The 20613-nt window shown below is 34.4% G+C and overlaps 1 protein-coding gene across 1 annotated transcript in view; it reads right to left on the reverse strand.

The window, feature by feature from the left end:
- LOC306651566 (uncharacterized protein) overlaps positions 1 to 20613 on the reverse strand; it is a 517337-nt gene that overhangs the window by 347216 nt on the left and 149508 nt on the right. The window contains exons 4-5 of the mRNA XM_079124236.1: positions 17789 to 17952; positions 11566 to 11604 (exon numbers count right to left, since the gene is read on the reverse strand). Of these exons, the coding sequence (XP_078980362.1) occupies positions 11566 to 11604; positions 17789 to 17952 (203 nt within the window). The remainder of the gene's footprint in view (positions 1 to 11565; positions 11605 to 17788; positions 17953 to 20613) is intronic.

The raw sequence follows: 20613 nt of genomic DNA on the forward strand, positions 1-20613 counted from the left end.
TCAGTACAGGGCTACAGCGCCATACACCCTTGCTATTTTAGACTCCATAGCAGAAAATTGGTTAACACCACAGGATTGGAATACTTTAGTCAGAGCCACCCTGACTGGAGGTGACTTCTTGCTTTGGAAGTCTGAATATTTTGAAAATTGCAAAGAGACAGCTAAAAGAAATCAACAAGCAGGAAATGGGTGGACTTTTGATATGCTCACTGGAGTAGGAGATTATGAAACCACAGACAATCAGATGCAGTATGACCCTGGAGCGTATGCTCAGATACAGGCGGCAGCAACTAAGGCCTGGAGAAAATTGCCTGTTAAGGGAGACATCAGCATGTCTCTTACAGGAGTTAAGGCCCTGATGAGCCCTTTGCTGACTTTGTTCACAGACTTATAACAACGGCTGGTCATATTTTTGGCAGTTCTGATGCAGGTCTTGACTATGTCAAGCAACTTGCTTATGAAAATGCCAATCCTGCATGCCAAGCCGCTATAAGACCATACAGAAAGAAGACAGATTTAACAGGATATATTCGTCTGTGCTCAGATATAGGACCTTCTTATCAACAGGGCTTAGCAATGGCAGCTGCTTTTAGTGGACAGACAGTGAGGGATTTTCTTAATAATAAAGACAAAAACAAAAGGGCCTGTTTTAAATGTGGCAAGGGTGGACACTTTGCCAAAGACTGCAGATCAGATTTACAAAAAACTCTTGAGGACAAAATACCTGGTCTCTGCCCTAGGTGCAAGAGAGGAAAACATTGGGCTAATGAATGCAAGTCCAAAAGAGACAATCAGGGAAATCCCCTTCCGCCACATCAGGGAAACGGAAGGAGGGGCCCGCCTCAGGCCCCAAAACAAGCATATGGGGCAATCAGTTTCATTCCAGCCAACAGCAGCAACAACAATCCATTTCAGACATCAGTAGAGCAACCCCAGGGAGTGCAGGATTGGACCTCAGTTCCACCTCCCATGTCGTATTAACTCCTGACATGGGCCCTCAAGCCTTGAATACTGGAATTTTTGGCCCATTGCCCTCAGGTTATTTTGGCTTAATTTTAGGAAGAAGTAGTTCTACCATGAATGGTTTACAAGTACTCCCAGGAGTTGTAGATCAAGATTTCTTGTGAGAAATTAAGATCATGGCTAAAACAGATAACAACATTATTACTGTTACTCAGGGAGAAAGAATAGCACAGCTGATACTGTTACCATTAGTTCCAACCAAACACCCAGTTCAAAATCCTAGGAGAGGAAATGGAAGTTTTGGATCCTCTAGTGTATATTGGGTACAACACATAACTGATCAAAAACCTTCTTTGACCTTATGGCTAGATGGCAAGTCCTTTACAGGTCTAATAGATACAGGAGCAGATGTGACCATAATTAAACAAGAGGATTGGCCTTCTTCTTGGCCTACCACAGAAATTATGACTAATCTTAGGGGTATTGGTCAAAGTACAAATCCAAAGCAGAGTTCTAAATACCTCACTTGGAGAGACAAAGAAAACAACACAGGTCTCATTAAGCCTTATATCATACCTCATTTGCCTGTTAATTTGTGGGGAAGAGACCTATTATCTCAGATGAAAGTAATCATGTGCAGCCCCAATGAAACGGTTGCTGCCCAAATGCTATCTCAGGGATATACACCAGGAAAAGGGCTAGGAAAGGCCGAAAATGGTATTTTACATCCCATTCCCAATGTAGGACAGATAGACAGAAAAGGCTTGGGAAATTTTTGATTTCGGCCATTGACATGCCTGCACCCCAACTGTGTGCAGATCCAATAACTTGGAAATCAGATGAACCAGTTTGGGTTGATCAATGGCCGCTAACTTCTGAAAAACTTGAAGCTGCTCGAATGTTAGTGCAGGAACAGCTAACAGCCGGACATATCATAGAGACTAATTCCCCTTGGAATACTCCTATATTTGTAATTAAGAAAAAATCTGGTAAATGGAGATTACTACAGGACTTAAGGGCTGTCAATGTCACTATGGTGCTCATGGGAGCCCTGCAACCAGGGCTGCCATCTCCTGTAGCCATCCCTCAAGGATATTTTAAGGTAATTATTGACGTCAAAGACTGTTTTTTTACTATCCCTCTACATGTAGATGATCAAAAAATGATTTGCTTTTAGTCTACCATCAATAAACTTTAGAGAACCTATGAGAAGATATCAGTGGAAGGTATTGCCACAAGGAATGGCTAATAGTCCAACCTTATGCCAAAAGTTTGTTGCTCGTGCCTTACAGCTTATTAGAGATTCTTGGAAACAAATGTATATTATTCATTATATGGATGATATACTCATAGCAGGACAATCAGGAGAACAGGTATTACTGTCTCACACAACTTAAACAGCAGCTGACTACAGTAGGACTACAAATTTCTCCAGAAAAAGTTCAGCTACAAGACCCTTATACTTACCTAGGTTTCCTGCTCAATGGGCCTAGGATTATTAATCAAAAGGCAACAATCAGGAGAGATCGTTTAAATACACTTAATGACTTCCAGAAGCTTCTAGGTGATATAAATTGGCTTCAACCATATCTTAAATTAACCACAGGGGAGTTAAAACCATTGTTTGAGATATTAAAAGGAGATCCTAATCCACAATCATCCAGGACTATATCTCCTGATGCATTAGCTGCTCTTAAAAAGGTGGAGAATTCTATTGCAGGTCAATTTGTTACCAATATTGATTATTCTCGTCCCTTAACGCTCATTATATTTAATACTTCCATCACTCCAACTGGTCTTTTCTGGCAAGATAATCCTATTTTGTGGATTCATCTTCCTTCCTCACCCAAAAAAGTGCTATTGCCTTATTATGATGCAGTAGCTGATCTGATTATCATGGGGAGAGAAGATTCTAGAAAATATTTTGGAATAGACCCATATAAGATTATTCAACCCTACACCCGATCTCAGGTCAATTGGCTGTTACAAAATACTGACACCTGGCCTATAGCTTGTGCGTCATTCACAGGTGACATAGATAATCATTATCCACCAAATAAATTGGTTCAGTTTTGCAAACTACATCCTTTTGTGTTCCCTCGTATTATTAGAAGGGAGCCCTTACACAACGCTCTTGTTGTCTTTACTGATGGATCATCCACAGGAACAGCTGCTTACACCTTCCTTGATAGAACTGTCACTTTCCAGACAAAATGTACATCTGCCCAACTTGTTGAATTACAGGCTCTTATTGCAGTTTTATCTGCCTTTCCCAATCAACCCCTTAATATCTACACAGACAGTGCCTACTTAGCACACTCAGTGCCACTCCTTGAAACTGTCTCTCAGATCAGACATGTTTCTAAAACAGCATCACTGTTCCTTCAATGTCAGACACTTATCCATAATAGAGGGGAGCCTTTGTTTATTGGACACATCAGAGCTCACTCTGGCCTTCCGGGTCCATTAGTTAAGGGCAACAGAATTGCTGACACAGCCACCAAAATGGTTGCAGTAGCTTTTTCAGATAATATTAAGCAAGCTCAAGACACTCATAACCTACATCATTTAAATGCCCGCTCTCTTAGGTTACTCTATAAAATCACTGGGGAACAAGCAAGGCAAATAGTAAAAGGCTGTACCACATGTGCTACTCATCTACTGGTTCCACATCTAGGAGTTAATCCTAAAGGCCTTGTTCCTAACATGGTGTGGCAAATGGATGTTACTCATTTTTTAAAGTTTGGTAATCTAAAATATATTCATGTTTGCATAGATAAATTTAGTGGATTTATATTGGCTACACTTCAGGCTGGAGAAGCAATGAAACACGTAATTGCCCATCTATTACATTGTTTCTCAGTCTTGGGCATACCTAAACAGATTAAAACAGATAACGGCCCTGGATATACAGCAAAAACCCTCCAAAAATTTTGTGAAAAATTACAAATTCAACATGTCACCGGAATTCCTTATAATCCTCAAGGCCAAGGAATGGTTGAGAGAGCACATCTCTCTCTTAAAACTACTATTGATAAAATAAAAAAGGGGGAATGGTACCCAATCAAGGGTTCTCCCCGTAATATACTCAATCATGCTTTACTCATTCTCAATTTTTTAAAAATGGATGATGATGGGAAATCTGCCGCTGATCGTTTCTGGCACCTGGAATCTCAAAAACATTTTGCCATGGTAAAATGGAAAGATCCATTGGATGGTTCATGGCATGGTCCAGACCCAGTCTTAATCTGGGGTTGAGGTTCAGTCTGCATCTTCTCTCAGAAAGCTGATGCAGCCAGATGGCTGCCAGAGCACCTTGTATGCCAAGTTAATGAAGTTACCTCCTCCAGGGATAAAAATCATCCCTGAGAGTCTTTTCTTTTCCTTCCACAGGAATGAACAAAACATTGCTTCTCTGGATGATGGCTGCCTGTTCACTGCTCTCCTACAGCCATGCAGGGTTTGAGGACCCTGCTAAGGCTCGTGAGTATTTACTGGAGCTCAAAAACAAACCATGAGAAGTGCTGCTTCTATGCCAACAAGTCAGGAATCGTTAAGAACAAGATCAAACAGCTGCAAGAAGACCTAGAAAAACACCGACGAGCACTGGCTGATAATCCACTATGGACCGGATTCAGTGGACTCCTTCCCTATCTCCTTCCCTTCTTAGGTCCCCTCCTTTTCTTGCTGCTAGTCGTATCTATAGGTCCTTTGATATTCAACAAGATTATGGCTTTCATCAAAGCTCAAATTGAGGCTTTACAGGCAAAACCTATTCAGGTTCATTACCATCGGCTGGAGATGATGGATTGTGATGGTGCAACATTTGATCAATATTAGATCGCAATAGACCATCACCCCTGTGCGCTGAACTGGTCAGCCAATGACGGGTAAGATTCGTGGGAGCACATACCAACCTAAGACAAGAAATGAGGGCAAGAGCCTCATTATCCAATGACGGGTAAGGATGCTGCTCTGGCACGGACAACCTAAGACAGGCGCAGTTCCCGAGGGATTGTCACTCCAGCTCTATAAAATAAAAAAGGGGGACCTGTCCGGAGCCGGCAGGTCACGCGCCCTGCCTTGCCTCAAGGTCAGGCGCTTTGACTCATGGTCACGCCCCCTGCCGTGCCTCATGCTGAGCTAAGATGGCGCCTGCCGGATGCTGGCGGGGCGTGCCATTACCTGTTTACACACCTGTCAGACTATACCAGGTGCATCACACTAGATTGCGTGGTGCTTCATGATTGGACAATTACACTTCCTTATTGGAGTTCTGGCACAAGACTAGTCTTGCCTTCGCGCGCTTTACTCTGATTGGTTTCTGTACTTTATATTAACTGTGTTAATTCTTCTAATAAACGAGACTTGATCAGGCATTTGTCTTGTCTCCATTTCTCGTGTCTCTTGTCTCTTTCAATCCCAGCACCCCCCTCCAGGTACCCGTTGATGTCCTGCAGGCCGGGGCAAACTTTCTCATCCAATTCATAGTATGTTAAAATTCCTCAGTTTATGTGATTTTCACGTCTTCCACCTTTGTTTTTCTTTAGAATTTAGCTTGTATAGTCACAACTTGGAACTAATCAGTAAGAATGGAAAAGAAGATATGGAATCACACCACAAAGGAAAATCACTCAGAGCTTGATAAATAATTGTGTGTGAATTATTCAATTTGTAGGAATTTTAAAAGTCAAAGGTAGTTTACAGTTACAACCTGGCTAAATAACCAAACACCTCATAATGTGACTAGTGTTTTTTTCAAATAAAACCTCTTATTATGTATTATGGATAACCAATGGAAAGTCTACTAGACACTGCAAAGATACCTAAATTTATCATTAAAATTATTGCACTAGATAAGATATTTCAATAGTGGAAATTAGATACATTAATGCCAGTACCCAGTGATTTGAACTAGTAATATATGGGGCCTTTTTCACTGTGAAATATAATAATTTGGCTATAAATATGCATTCTATATGTAAAAGCTAAATGATGACCTAGGACTAAATGAAATTTACTTCAAATGGAACATAAGCAATTGAATATAGATTGGTAATAGTAATAACAGGTGTTACTTATTGTCTGCATGCTAGACACTGGTCTCAAGGTTTACTTACACATTTCTAACTCTGTCAATATTGGTAAAGTGATTTGTTTGATTCCTATTCAGTAGATGAAGAAACTGAAAATCAGAGAGGCTAAATAATTAACCTTATATTACAAAGTTCTGAAATTAATATTAAAAACCAAATGCTTGAGATATAAAATGGAGAGGGTTTAATCTTATAGTGATGTAGCTTCCCTATTAACACTTTGAGTCTTAGGCACTTATAATTCAAGGTTAATAAAATTTCTAAGAAAAGACATTCCAAAGGGGCAGATGGAAAGGAAAGGTTTGTAGACCACCATCCCTTAACACCAAAGTGTAAAAGCAGAAGCAAAGGTGAGTGACCTCAAATATTTCTTCTCAAAAATTCTCCTGGGGTAAGCAGGATAATGCTTCCCCAAAAATGTCCATTTAATAATCCACTGTGATCTATGTAGGTGTTATGTTACATGGTCAAGTGAATTAAGGTTATTTATGGAATTAAGATTGCTGATCAGCTGACCATAAAATCTGTAGATTATCCTGGATTATCAGGGTGAGCCCAGTACAATAACATAGGCCTGTAAATGCAAAAAAAATGAAGGCAGAAAAGGAAGTCATGGAGCTGTCAAAATGGATAAAAGGGGCAGGAAAAATTTAAAGAAGGATAGAGCCAAGCATTCTTGGATTTGAAGATTAAAAATGGCTGCTATGAGGCAAATATGTGAGTAGCTGGAAGTGACCTTCAGCTGTCAGTCAGCAAGGAAACAGAGACTTCAATCCTACAACGAGATGAATTCTACCAATAATCAGAATGAACAAGGAAATAGACTCTCTCCTAGAACATTAAAAGGGGAAGCAGGCCTGGAATCACATTTATTTTAGCTCACTGAGACTTGTACTAGATTTCCAAACTAAGAATAAATGAGTGCTATTTTAAGCCATTATATTTGTGGTGACTTGATAATTCATCAATAGAAAACTAAAACACATGAAGATGACTATTTAAGAGTAACTATCAGGAATGAAGCCTTGCCAGTCCCACTGGCACATGCCTGTAATCCTAGTGGCTGGGAAGCCTGAGGCACAAGGATCCTGAGTTCAAAGCCAGCCTTAGCGAAAGCAAGGTGCTAAGGAAGTCAGTGAGACCCTGTCTCTAAATAGAATACAAAATAGGACTGGGGATGTGACTGTGTTCAAGTGACACTTATTTCAATATCCAGTGCCCCCACCAAAAAAAAGATGTAATAAATATTCAAAACTTACCACCTCCTTTATTATTTTATCACAGTTAACTATTATTTGTTTTTGAGTCATTTACTTCAATTGTATCCATGTGTTGGTGTGCTATTCTACATCTTTTCCCAATTCAGTCATGTTGGTAATTTGAAGTCAGAGAGGGAGTGTTTACTCTATAGACAAGAACAAACACTACAAATAAGGTTTTTACTTATTGTTTGGTTAATTGTTAATAGTTATGAGTCTGTAGCTATTGTATCATGCATAGCACAAAAAGTTGAGAAATGATTCTTCTGAATTTCAAAATCTATCATTTGATATAACAATGCAACTTGTTTTACAAATGAATGAGTGAACTTGCAACATGCATTTTTCTTATTTCCCATTTTTATTCATTATTGTAAAAGTAATCTAACATTCATGATGAAATTGTACGCATTTGTTAATTACATAGTTGCTATAATACAATTAGTCAAAAATTATTGAAAGTATACCCTAAGATTAAATAGTATATATGGTTTTATAATAAAGAATACTGTATGCCTTATTATTAATTGTAAATTATTTTCTAGAAATCTTCTTAGTTTGTTATTTGTGAAATGTATGTATACATAGTTGTGGGGTTCCTTTTGACATATTCATATATGCATATAACATAATTTTCTCCATTTCTAACCCCACAACTGCCCCTTTCCTCCTCCTCCTCCCTTGCCTGATCCCATTGCTTTACTCTATTGGTCTTCTTTCTATTAACTAAATTTTACTTGGTGCATTATAGTTATACATATAAGCGGAATTCATTGTGGCATATCCATATATACATGTAGTATAATTTTGTCAGTTTCATTCCACAGTTCCTCTACTTCCCCATCACTCCACCCTCCCTCTTAATCCTCTTCTTCTACTCCACTATTCTCTCTTCTAATTTTATTATATTGCCTTTTCCCAAAAATTCCTTATTTCTCTCTATCTTCTGTGTTTAAGAGAAAATATCCAATCCTTGACTTTCTGAGTCTGACTTATTTCACTTTGCAAGATGTTCTCCAGTTCTATTCATTTACCAGCAAAGGTGATAATTTCATTCTTTGTTATGGCTCAGTAAAACTTCATTGTGTATGCATACCAAAATCTTATCTATTCATCTGTTGATAGACACCTGGGCTGGTTACATAATTTGGCTATTGTGAATCATGGTGCTATTGATTTTGGTAAGTGTGTATCACTACAGTATGTGGATTTAGTTATTTTGGATAAATATAAAGGAGTGGGATAGCTGAGTCATATAACATTTCTGGAAATCCCTAGTGTTTTGAGAAATGTCCATACTAATTTCTAAATTGGTTGTAATAATTTGCAGCTCCAACAGCAATATCTAAGTATACATTTTCATCCACATCCTCATCATGTGCCATGTATCTTTAAAATTAATTACATGTATATAATATTACACCTATTCCTATGCAGCCCTACATCAGGCATGTTATTTTTCAGAATCCCAGTTGTTAACCATTAACTAGCATACCACTAATTTAACCTTGCATTCATTTTCATTAACTATGCCTTAAAAACAAGTAAATAAAATGTTCCTGTCACCTAAAAAAGCATTAACTTTGACATGTAACCCAAGTAAACATAACAGTGTTTTTATTTCTTCTTTATGAGGTATGGTAATAACCAAAGCATGAGGGAAAAGGACTTTACAAAATGATCCTGTGCACAAAGTCAATAATATTTTCCTTGAACTCATGAGTCATAGGTTTAGGATACTATAGCTCACCTTGACTTCTCCATAAACTCTATTTCTGGAGACCCAAAGCACTGCAGACATCCTCATTGATTCTCCAGCTAATCTTTTATTGCACTTTTATAGGAAAGCTCTTCTTTTTACTTGGGATGAGCTTTACTCATAAATTCCTAATTCAAGGTTCTTATCCCCAGCATACCCCTGGAGATATGTTCATCAGTTCTGAATCCACATATCTGTCTTCTAAGAAGGGTTATGGAATTCTTCTTGAAAAGGGACTCCCTGTGGCCTGTTTCAATATCTGAAATATGATGTTATATATGATGGTCTATCCAGCAAAAACAATGTTCCTCTCTGGATGAGAAAAAATATCATGTTGGAAAAGATGGAAAAATATTTTGTAACCCTAAGATCATATATGTGTGTGGGCATATCTATGATGTAAATATGTGAAATATATTTTGCATATTATTACATAAGTGTTTTACAGATGATAAAGGTCTAAATAAATGTAAACTGTTAATATTCTTCCTTTTATTATTGCCATGATAATTTTTCATTATAGCCAGCCTCGTTTTCTTTTCATTCTTAACACCTGTTGTTTTCGAACAGCAATAGTAAGAGGATTTGATTGCTTGAAATGAAGTAGGAAAGTCAAGAATGACAAAAAATAAACTGGAGAGCTATCATTAAAGATAGACATTATATTCATGAGGGGATTTTAATGGTGATTTAGCAGTCTGATTTTAATTTCTTAGGTAATTGTCCAAGAGGATATTAAGACGAGGATAGTGCCAAAGAAAGATTACTCTGCCTGAACTGTGTAGTGTGGATTTGAGCACAGAGCCAAGGAACAATGAGATAAGGGACTTAATGTGGTCGTGGTGGTGATGATGATAATGATATGATAGGGTGGGGGAGGTGGAAGAGAAAAAGAAGGTGGTAACAATTATGGAAGCAAGACAAAGGAGGTGGAAAGTAAAAAGCATTAGTAGCCAAAATTTATTCAACATCATTTGCAAAAATCCCTAATATTATCTCAGGTAATATCTATAACAATTTTCAGCATTATCCCCAATTTTAGATAAAGTTGTATAAGATCTGATCCATATTTTTACACAAGATCATATAGCTATGTACACAAGGACATAGATCTTTTAAGTGTTATCTGAATATAACCCCAAGCAGACTGTTTTTAGAGCATACACTCTGCAGCATAATTTAAAGGGATAAGATTTTTTGAGGTTCCCATATACCCAGGTAGTTGAATGTATTCCAAGAGCATCTTTGAATTAAAATCAAATGAATAATCTACAACAACCAGTAGATCTGTATATAAAGCAATGTGATAACTACAATAAAATTAGTTCAAAGTAGCATTTAGATTAAAATTTCACTTGGTATACAATTGCAATATAACTGTTTCCAATTGCAAACCACTATGTATACTAAAATTTCACAGTAATGGTATGCTGAAAGTGATTAAAACCAGAACGGATATGAATATTCAACAATATCAGACCCCAGGAGAAAGTTGACATTACTCCTCAAAAGTATCCAAATAAGCAAACTCTTCATAGTCTCAGCTATGTTGAAGATATTGGTCTTATTCAGTGTCAATAAGGATGCTTCATATTTATAACTGAGCATTTAAATATCTAATTTAATTCCACCAAGTATGATATTGACATATTTTTATAAAAAAATTAAATTGTGAACCCATAGATCTAAATAATCTATACTGTTTATTGCTTACAAGGAAATTTACAAATGAATCTGTAAGCCTCCTTTTCATACATTCCTTCACTAACCATATCTAATGATTCTTTTCTGTTAAATACTGTGACTGAAAAATGATAAATCAATAATCTTTTGATGAAATGTGTCTACTCATTAATAGTTCCTCTATTTCTTCGCTTACAAAATGCATCAATGGTAAGTTATTTATAAAAAATTCCCTGGTGAACAGACATACTGCATATAAAACAAAAAGAAAAAAACCAGAAAAATTTCCATTACTTAAAAACTTTTATACACTAGCAAAACCACGAAATTGTATGTTTTTGTCCAAGAAGAAAGGAACAACCTTATAACTCACAAACACACACACACACAGGCACAGGTACTCTCTCACACACGACTTACATAGTACAGAAGATAAGGAAGGTGATAATGTATCCAAATACCATGATATCAGAAAGCTCAGGGCCAAAAGAGAAAAAGTGATAGATTTTTGCAGAAACAGTATTACCTAGTTCTCATGCAACATGAACCAATCAGTCATTCAGATGCTTCCATCTGGATATTTAGTACACTGGAAAGATCCCAATTGACTCACTTTTTTTCATATTATAAGCAGTTGTTAATGGTAGCAATTCTGAAGCTACTTATTAACTACACTGTGAAACATGAAATTAAAAATCTGAGTACATCATATCATCATACTTAGGTCCTTAGTGTTATGTGAATTACATTTTTCTTTAATTCTTCCCAATAGATTTTGTTATTGTTGCTACTGTTGCTTTCTTACCTGGTCTTCTTCTTGCATAGCTTGCTCTTCAACTTTGCTCTAAATGGGGTGGAAGGAAGAGAAACAAAACAACTTATGAACAAAAAAGAGCCAAGGAATAAGAAATAGGATTTTAACAGGAAAATGTTTAGAAAACAAAGAGAAGATGAACTATGCAGGTAAGTTCTGCAGAGCGCATTCCAGTTCTCTTTTTGTACAAATGATGTCTAGATGCATTTATATTATCTTAGTAATATTATTTAATCATGTACAAATCTATGTGACTGGATTCAATTTCAAACATCATTTCTGAAATCTCATAAAATATATTGTAGAAAATTTGAAAACAACTGTAAATGATAAAAAAAAATTCTAAATCAATTTTCTCACATCTCTGCCTTTCAAGATTACTGATCCTGCTTTTGAAATAATGTGCATATGTTTTTAGTTCTACCCACCCCCATACAAAGAGAGAAAATTCACCTGAGTCTGGAGACTTGAGCCCTTGGCAATTTCATCTCTCAGAAAAGAAAACCATGATAAGAATAAATTTTCTGATCCAAATTCTAACTAAGAAATAACTACTTAGAAGTGACAGAAGCTTTGGGAGAGAGTGACCATGTCATCTTAGAGTTAGCAAGTAGTAGTGAAAGAAGGGAATGGTAGGCATAGTCAGACACATGTCTTGCTATTAATAGAATGACATTTCCAGCAGCTGTCCAAATAGTTCAAGTCCCCCTTCACAACTGTACCTTACCTCAGAGTCTGTAAAATTAACCAGATACCAATTCTTGTATTTAAATAACTATGAATGAACTTGAGGAACTTCCTACTTTATAGGCTGTATAAGTGATAAATTATACAGTACGATAGTGGCACAATTTCCCTAAATTTTTGTTTGCCATACAATATGCCACTATGGAATCAGATATCTAGTCAAAGAGTTGGCCAGGCATTAGTTTATGCTATTAAACATCTTTAGTCTTTATATTTAATTTCTATTAATAGGTGTAGTAAAATGAGATTGTAGAAGTAAAACCAGAAAGAAAAATTATTTGGATTACCAGGCTTCATAATTATTTTAGGGTTTTCTCTCCTAGAATGTTGAAGAACATAAAGATATGAAGATGGACTTTAATTTAAATCATATACTGATGTTATGGTATAATTAGTATTTTCAGAATTAACAGATACACAAAATAAAATTTTGTCTGCTTGGGTAAGAAAGATTAAGTATGCAAGCAATGCATGTAGATCAATTTTACCATAATGGTAACACAAATAATGAAAAGGAAAAAAAAGAAAAACAATACAAGTGAGGTTTTTAGAGCACAAAATTAGTCACAAATATGGTACCACAGAATGCAGAATGTACAGAGTTTACATTCATAAATAATCTCAATTTATAAAACTTTTTTTTATTATTATGCTATAACACATTTATTTTCATATCTAAGTACTTCTGTTTCCCACTACACTTAAATATCTATTTCATTATAATCCTGGTTACTCAAGTTTTTTCATTCATTGACATACTACTCTGGGGTACTCAGTAACAATTTAACTGAGAAGATTTTTTTGTGTGTTTTCTATCAAATCTGTTTGGAGTTGTTGAAATCTAACTCCACTGTACTGGGAAAAAACAAAGTTGTGAAGGACATTTTAATAAAAATATCTGTACATGCCAGAAAGATTTACAAGTTGTCAAATAAAGACTTTAGAATTTACAAGTTGTCAAATAAAGACTTTAATTTTGTTTTAGATAACCTTCAAAAAGACATTCAGTGCAGGTAAATTAACTTGAAAGTGTTGAATCTTGAAACCAAGAAGTCAGTTACTATTCATTCCTTCCAACTGTTGAAGAGTAAACCATCTGCTTTGTCATCATTTAAATCACATTCCATTCTTCTAACATAGTTACAATTTATAACCATTTGTTATAGCAACATGGGAGTAAGAGGCAACTGGATATATTTTTAAAGAAAGCTGTATGGTATTCTCTACATTTCAAAAGGTGGAGGGAGGGAACAATAGCTTCAGTATCTGAAAATATTGCTTGACTGTCTGACTTCACAGGAATTTTTTAGTGTGTTTTATGAAACGTTTTCACCATGAAGTAAAGATAAGCATTCATTCTTCTACTCAATATTTCAAGAAGAATAATGTAAGAAAAGGAACTTCTAAAATGTCTAATATTCTATTGCAAACTTTGAAGTATAGAAAATATTACATGAAACAATATGGCATAAGGAAAGCAACAAAATGTTTTATCTTTTTCTCAATTTTTCAGAGAAAATAATGTAATCCACAAAGTAAATTATTATCCCATACTTTATGCCATTTATGTACAGAAAAAATATATAAAAGATGTCATATTTAAGATTTTTTATTAGATAGTAATGGATTCTGCCTCAGGTTTAAATATGAGCTAGGTTTGAGTACAAATTCCAAAAAGAACATAGAAATAAAATTTTAAATATAAAAGAAAATGTCATCTCTCTGCATTAATATATGGAACTTTTGAAATATAATTTTCATCATTATTTTTATTTTTCAGTTTTTGAAAAAAATTCCTTCTGATTATTTTTCAACTTTTACTTTTACTAGAATAGATGATGAATTGTGAATCTTTGCAAGGATTCTTCAAACTTTATAAGTGTCACTGATAGTAATTGTGGTGAAAACACTGTGATATTTAGAGGAAATACCACAGTCAGTGTTCAATTAATTCCTATTATGTCATTCCAGAAAAAGAAAATTCCCTGCTCCTCTGAGATTGATAAGTTCTTATTGTCACAGAGTTAGATTCCTCCTTGTAATGATATTAGCTTCTCACCCTTGTCAGTAATTATCTTCACATAACTTAATTCAATTATACGAAATATAATTTGTATTTATTGATGGGTCTAATAAATCAATGAGTATATTTTAGTGCACATCAAAATTAATTTGCTGTGTCCACACTGCCAAATGCATATAAACACATCTACACACATTTTTAATATAAGTAATCTGCTGTCCTTTGATAACTGTTTTTTTTTCTCATATTCTTTGTAATTCAAAGACAAGAGCAAATCCAGTAGTGAAGATGGTAAATTCAATAAAAATATTTTCTGCTCCATGCTTTGATGACAAATCCTTTGAATATTTCTTGATTGCTTAGAGTCATATAGTAAAAACAGAAGTAACTATATATCAGTATCTGTCAGTAACTGCTCCTTTATCTTTCCAGAAAGGAGGTACATTCTGTGAGTGATTTGAAGGTCCTACTGAGGTGTCTGATAATACATGATAGTACCTTCTTAACCAAGGCAAGATGAATATATGTGAGGGTTAAAAATTAACAATTCTTAACTGATATAAAATTTTAAGTTCCTAGCTGATTTCTAAAATGCAAACATGCTAACCTGATTAAAAATATGCAAGCACAATAATAGGGATCTTCCATAAAGCAAGTTACGTATTTAAGAAGACCTTAGCCCAAGTAATAGTTAAGTTTGTTATGTGATTAACCCATCTGACTCTGTTACACATAATTCTTTTTAACATAAGAAAATATATTCCTTAAAATACTGTCCATACATTTATGATACAAAATTTTCCCTCTATTAAATTTGACTCTGGAGTCAATGCCTTCCTTGTCAGATGTATCTCTCTTAACCTCTACTAATTTCCTGGTTCCCCTCATAGACTTTGACCCTTCTTGTCCTTCTGTATTTCGCCCTTCCTTAACCTTTCTCTCCTTCCTACTATAATTGGGTCATAAGAATACTAGCTAAAAGACTAGAATTCTAGTCTCAGTTCCATAGAAATAAACAATAGAGCATGACAATTAAGTTTTATGACCCTTAGTTTCTTCATCTGTAAAATGGATGTGATAACACCAACCACTAATGTTCCTTTCTTAGCTCTCAAAGTTGATATGAAAATTAGACAATTATATGGGGAGCTATTTTTAAAGCAATTCCTTTGTAAATAAAGTCAAGTGGCATTATAAAGAACATCAGCTCAAATTCTTAAATTTAATCTTTCTGATCTTCTCCATCAATGCATTTCCCTCATGAGGAAGCATATATACTCTCTCAAAGTTTTCACTATAACTTGGTATATTGGTAGATCTCAAAATTATGTTTCTCAATGTGATTTCCAGCCCTCTATCAACACAAAAAAAATATTTAAATTCTATAAAGTTGTGATGCAGAGAATTGTGGAAAATTGGTTATTTTATACCATAATTTCTTCTCATCTCTCCTTGTATTTCTCCATTTTATCTTTTGTGAGATATTTAATATCTGTATATATGTGTTCCATATATCTGTTTTCCATTTGACTGTAAAATTCAGATAGACTAATATCTACTAAATATATGCTAAGGAATATAGTCATATTCTATAATTGCTGGTTGGTATCCCTTCATTTGGCAAATTGCACCCTTCTTGGAAGCACAAAATAATTCCCTAAAAAAATTATTATCTAATAAATCATTTGTTATTTAAACCTGCACTGTGGTCACTTTTTCTGTTTATTTCCAGTGCACACTCTCTTAAGCATTTTTCTTCTATTGGGGTATCACTGTTTCGTCCTGGAAGACCCACATATATAGTTAAGATATGATGTAGTATTTGGCTCATTTCCAGAATTTGAGTCAGAAAAAGTCTTATTATTAGTCTCATTGCTCAACAAACTATATAAAAACTTATCTCTATTTGACCTCTGGGAACAAATGTACCTTCATAGGCTGATCTTTCAAAATGTTTAAGTGGGACAAGTGCAAGAGAAGCTAAACATAGTCATGAAACATTTAGAAAGTGTAGGTCTTTAAAATCTTCAGGCTGCTATATATTTCAATAAACTTGACAGAAGAACCAAGTTTTGCTTTACAACTACTTTTTCCCTTTCATCAAAAAGAACTCCTTTGAAAAACAAACACACTACTCGGGAAAGATAACATGGTAGCATCCTCGGAAAGATTGATTTATGAGGTCATGTAAAGAAAAAAAAAAGAACTGAATTTAAATACAAGGATATTTTAGAGAATGGTTGCTTATTGAGACAGATTATTAATGTCTCCTCCATCAAATATTTTAAAATGGCATTTTACTATATACAAAATGTTTTACTGCATAGGGAACATTTTTTACTATATAGGAAACAATTACTTGAGGTCTTGGTATAGTCACTAGTTTCTGCCGTAAATTTTCCATGAAGAAATAAAACACTGCTTAATCTAGGTAATGGAATACAAATGAACCTTCTACTACATATTGCTATTTCATTCAGGCACTGTGCGAAGTTCTTATGGCTAGTTAGTAATATTAGATGAATTTTCAACTGCATGAAATACAAGGCTTGATTAAAATATACATATTGTCACACCATTATAATCTAAGCAGAATAGGAAGGAAAATGATACAGATATACATAGATTTAATTTTTAAAGAATATGGCATTTTTACAGAGGAAGTGGAAGGACAAAGGTCATCCAAAAGGGATATGACATATTACAATTTTAAAAATCTATTAGAAATAAAATATTTCCAATCATGTCAAATGAAAATATGGGGAATCAAAGTTTTACATACTAGGTGTACGATATTATTTGATTACTGATATAATTGAAGATCCTCAATTAAAAATTAGTTGAATTGTTAGATGAATTTAATATGATCGCAGCCCTGAAATAATAAAAAATTTTTTCACCTTTCTTAAATAGTTCTAGGTGTGCCCATATATAGTATTATTATTTTGGTTTGATTTGCTTTTTATATAAAATGTCAACTCTATTTCTAAGTAAAGATACAGCTGTCTAGAACATTGTGTCATGCCTTAATAACCCCCAGATCATTCTTTGTTTCTTTTTGAGCTTCAGTAAATATAACTGTACTCTTTCTTGATTTTAATATGAATTTATAAGCTGATTCTCTAGGATATCCTGACTTTTATTTCTCAGAAAAATGACTAGGCAGAATATCCTTGAATTTCCTCTACAATGATGGGACACATCATCCCCCAAGTTAGTAGTACTAACTTGAGACAGAGCCAAGATTCAAAATCAGGAACGGGAGGGGCTCAGTGGAAGACTTCAAAAGAGTAATCAGAGACTTAACAGTCACACTAAACTTTAAACTGAAAAAGTAGAAAACTACAATGTGTAGCAGAAAGAAGCACTTTTTTTTTTTTTACTTAACTCATTCTTTTGTTAACTAGGAAGACAGGCAATATAGAAAGACTTCTCTCTACTTACCTTTCTACAAATATTAGCAACTGCTTTTAATAGTATATCCTGGTGATCAGTTCGACTTATGCCAAGTTCAGTAAGTCTTTGCTGAGTGATGTTGAGTAACCTCTCCCCATTGATTCCTGCTCTTTCAAAGATTTCTCCATATACTAGGAAATTATAATCTAAGCCTGAGAAAGAAAAGATAGAAGTCAAAGAAAATAATTCTTTGTAAAAATAACTATAAAATTCTACTTCTTAATCAATTTTTAGTTATAATAAATGCCTCCTTGGATGGATTTTCTTTCACATTGTACTTAGTTTCTTCATACTTCTTTTAAGATTATAGCCAGATTGTGGAACCAATCTAGATGCCCTTCAGTTGATGAATGGATAAAGAAACTGTTGCATATATATACAATGGAATATTACTCTGCCATGAAGAATGATAAAATCATGGCATTTGCAGGCAAATGGATGAAACTGGAGGATATCATGCTAAGTGAGAGAAGCCAATCTCAAAAAACTAAAGGACGAATGATCTCGCTGATAAGCGGATGAGGACATATAAGGGGGGGTAGGAGGGGTTAGCGTTAGGGTTAGGGTTAGGTTTAGGGTTAGGAATAAGGAGGGTGGTAAGAATGAGGAAGGAAGGACTGTATAGAGGGAAAAGAGGGGTGGGAAGGGTGGGGGGAAGGGAAAAAATAACAGAATGAATCAAACAATATTGCCCTATGTAAATTTATGATTTTTAATTAAAATAAATAAAAAAAAGAAATGACTAGATATCTGATTAATAAAGCTTTCATGTTTATAGATAGAAGTAATTTAATCAGAATGACTTGTTAATTGTTTCATTAATAGCTCAAAATGATACATATGTAAATAAAAGTCAAAACAATATATACTGACATTGTTCAAAATCCAGTTGCAGACTATTGATTAGTGAAAGCATGGGACCTATTTCAGGACCATATGCTTTAACTGGTTTACATGCTTTTCCAGGAAGTTTTAATAAAATAGCTTATAAAAGAAAAGGAAAAATAAACTAAAATGTGAAATTTACATTTTCCCTATCAGAGATTTGCTCATGTATAATGACCAAATTATTAAATTATACACATCACAATTCTTCAATTTATTCTTATGGTCTTGTTGACAGTTTATTACTTTATAATGCAAATATTTGCTGCATTTCATAAAACAAAATGTGGAATCTGGGTATGTGAAATATTGAGGATATTTAAACTCAATAAATTGCTACTTGTATCTTTTTTCTTTTTTTAATTTACACATCATGCATGCACGAATGTTATGTATAAATAAAAAGAACCGAATTTTTAAAAGGCCACTGAGAGATAGTAAAAAATTAAACATATAAAAAAGAGTAAAGGAAAACAAAATTCCCTCCTTAGTGAATAAATTTCAAATATAATAACTAAACAAAGATTCATGTATACCTGGTCACAAACCTATGAAAACAGGAGTCATTCTATTGGACATAAATAAATAAATATATTTATTTCCTAAATGTAATTGATTAAAATTCCAGTTACATACTACTTCAAAGTGAAATAATCAATTTAAAACAGAAATCTTATTTTTAGTATCTGGCATACAAGTTTCAAGGTTTTAAAACTATCTGTATTTTTATATACTTTCTCACAGAGTGCTAAGGCTCAAATTACTACCATAAATTAATATTATGAACAAATATCTATCAATCTGAATTTTTGTGATTTTTAAAACGATTTATATGGTATATACACCCAACTCTATGTGGCATTTCTGTTGTTATCCCATGTCACTTTTCCCCAAGAACATTTTATTTAAAATATCTATTTACAAATACAAAGAACACTATTATTTTTAAATATAATGTGCATGAATATATGTATGCAAGCATTTGGGTAAATTTTATCTCTATTTTGGCAAATGGATAAGTAATTTTTGTAGTTATGACCTAATATAGACTAAGAGATTAGGTCATATACTTTGTTAAGAAACAGCATGACTTGCTGTATTAATACCTAACACTTGCCACCATTCTAAGCACTTCTCATAAATTACCTCATTTGATTTCACAACTCTGGAATATAGAAACTACTATGTTACCATCTGTAATCCCAGTAACTGGGAAGGCTGAGGCAGGACAATTACAAATTTAAGGCTAGCCACAGCAACTTACTCAGTGACTTAGCAAAACCCTGTCTCAAAAATAAAAGTAAAAGTAAAAAGAACTGGGATATAGTTCAGTGATAAAGAATTCCTAGGTTCAATACTCAGTCCAAAAGAAAGGAGAAGAAAAGAAACTACAATGTGACCTTACAGATGTAAAAACCGACTCGACTCTTGGAAAAGTAAGTTACTTACTTAAGGATATACAAACTAATAAGTGACTGAATAGTCTCTGCATTTAAGGATCTTACAATTTGGTTTAAAGCAGCTGGACATGGTGTCACACACCGGTAATTCAGGTACTCAGGAGGTTGAGGCAGGAGGATTGCAAGTTCAAAGTCAGGCTCAGCAACTTAGTGAGACTTTAAGAAATCCTGCCTAAAAACATTTTTTAAATTTATTTTTTATTTTTTATTTTTACAGATTGCATTTTGATTCATTGTACACAAATGGGGTTCAACTTTTTGTTCCTATTCACATCATTCATGTAATCATGCATGTACAGAGGGTAGTGATATCTGTCTCATTCCACCATTTTTCATACCCCCTCCCTCTCATTTCCTTCCACACAATCTAAAGTTCCTCCATTCTTCTCTTACCCCCCACCCCCATTATGTATCATCATCCATTTTCAGAGAAAATATTTGGCCTTTGGTTTGGGGGGATTGGCTTAT

Source organism: Sciurus vulgaris, assembly GCF_902686455.1.
Source record: "Sciurus vulgaris genome assembly, chromosome: X".
Lineage (NCBI taxonomy): Eukaryota > Metazoa > Chordata > Mammalia > Rodentia > Sciuridae > Sciurus > Sciurus vulgaris.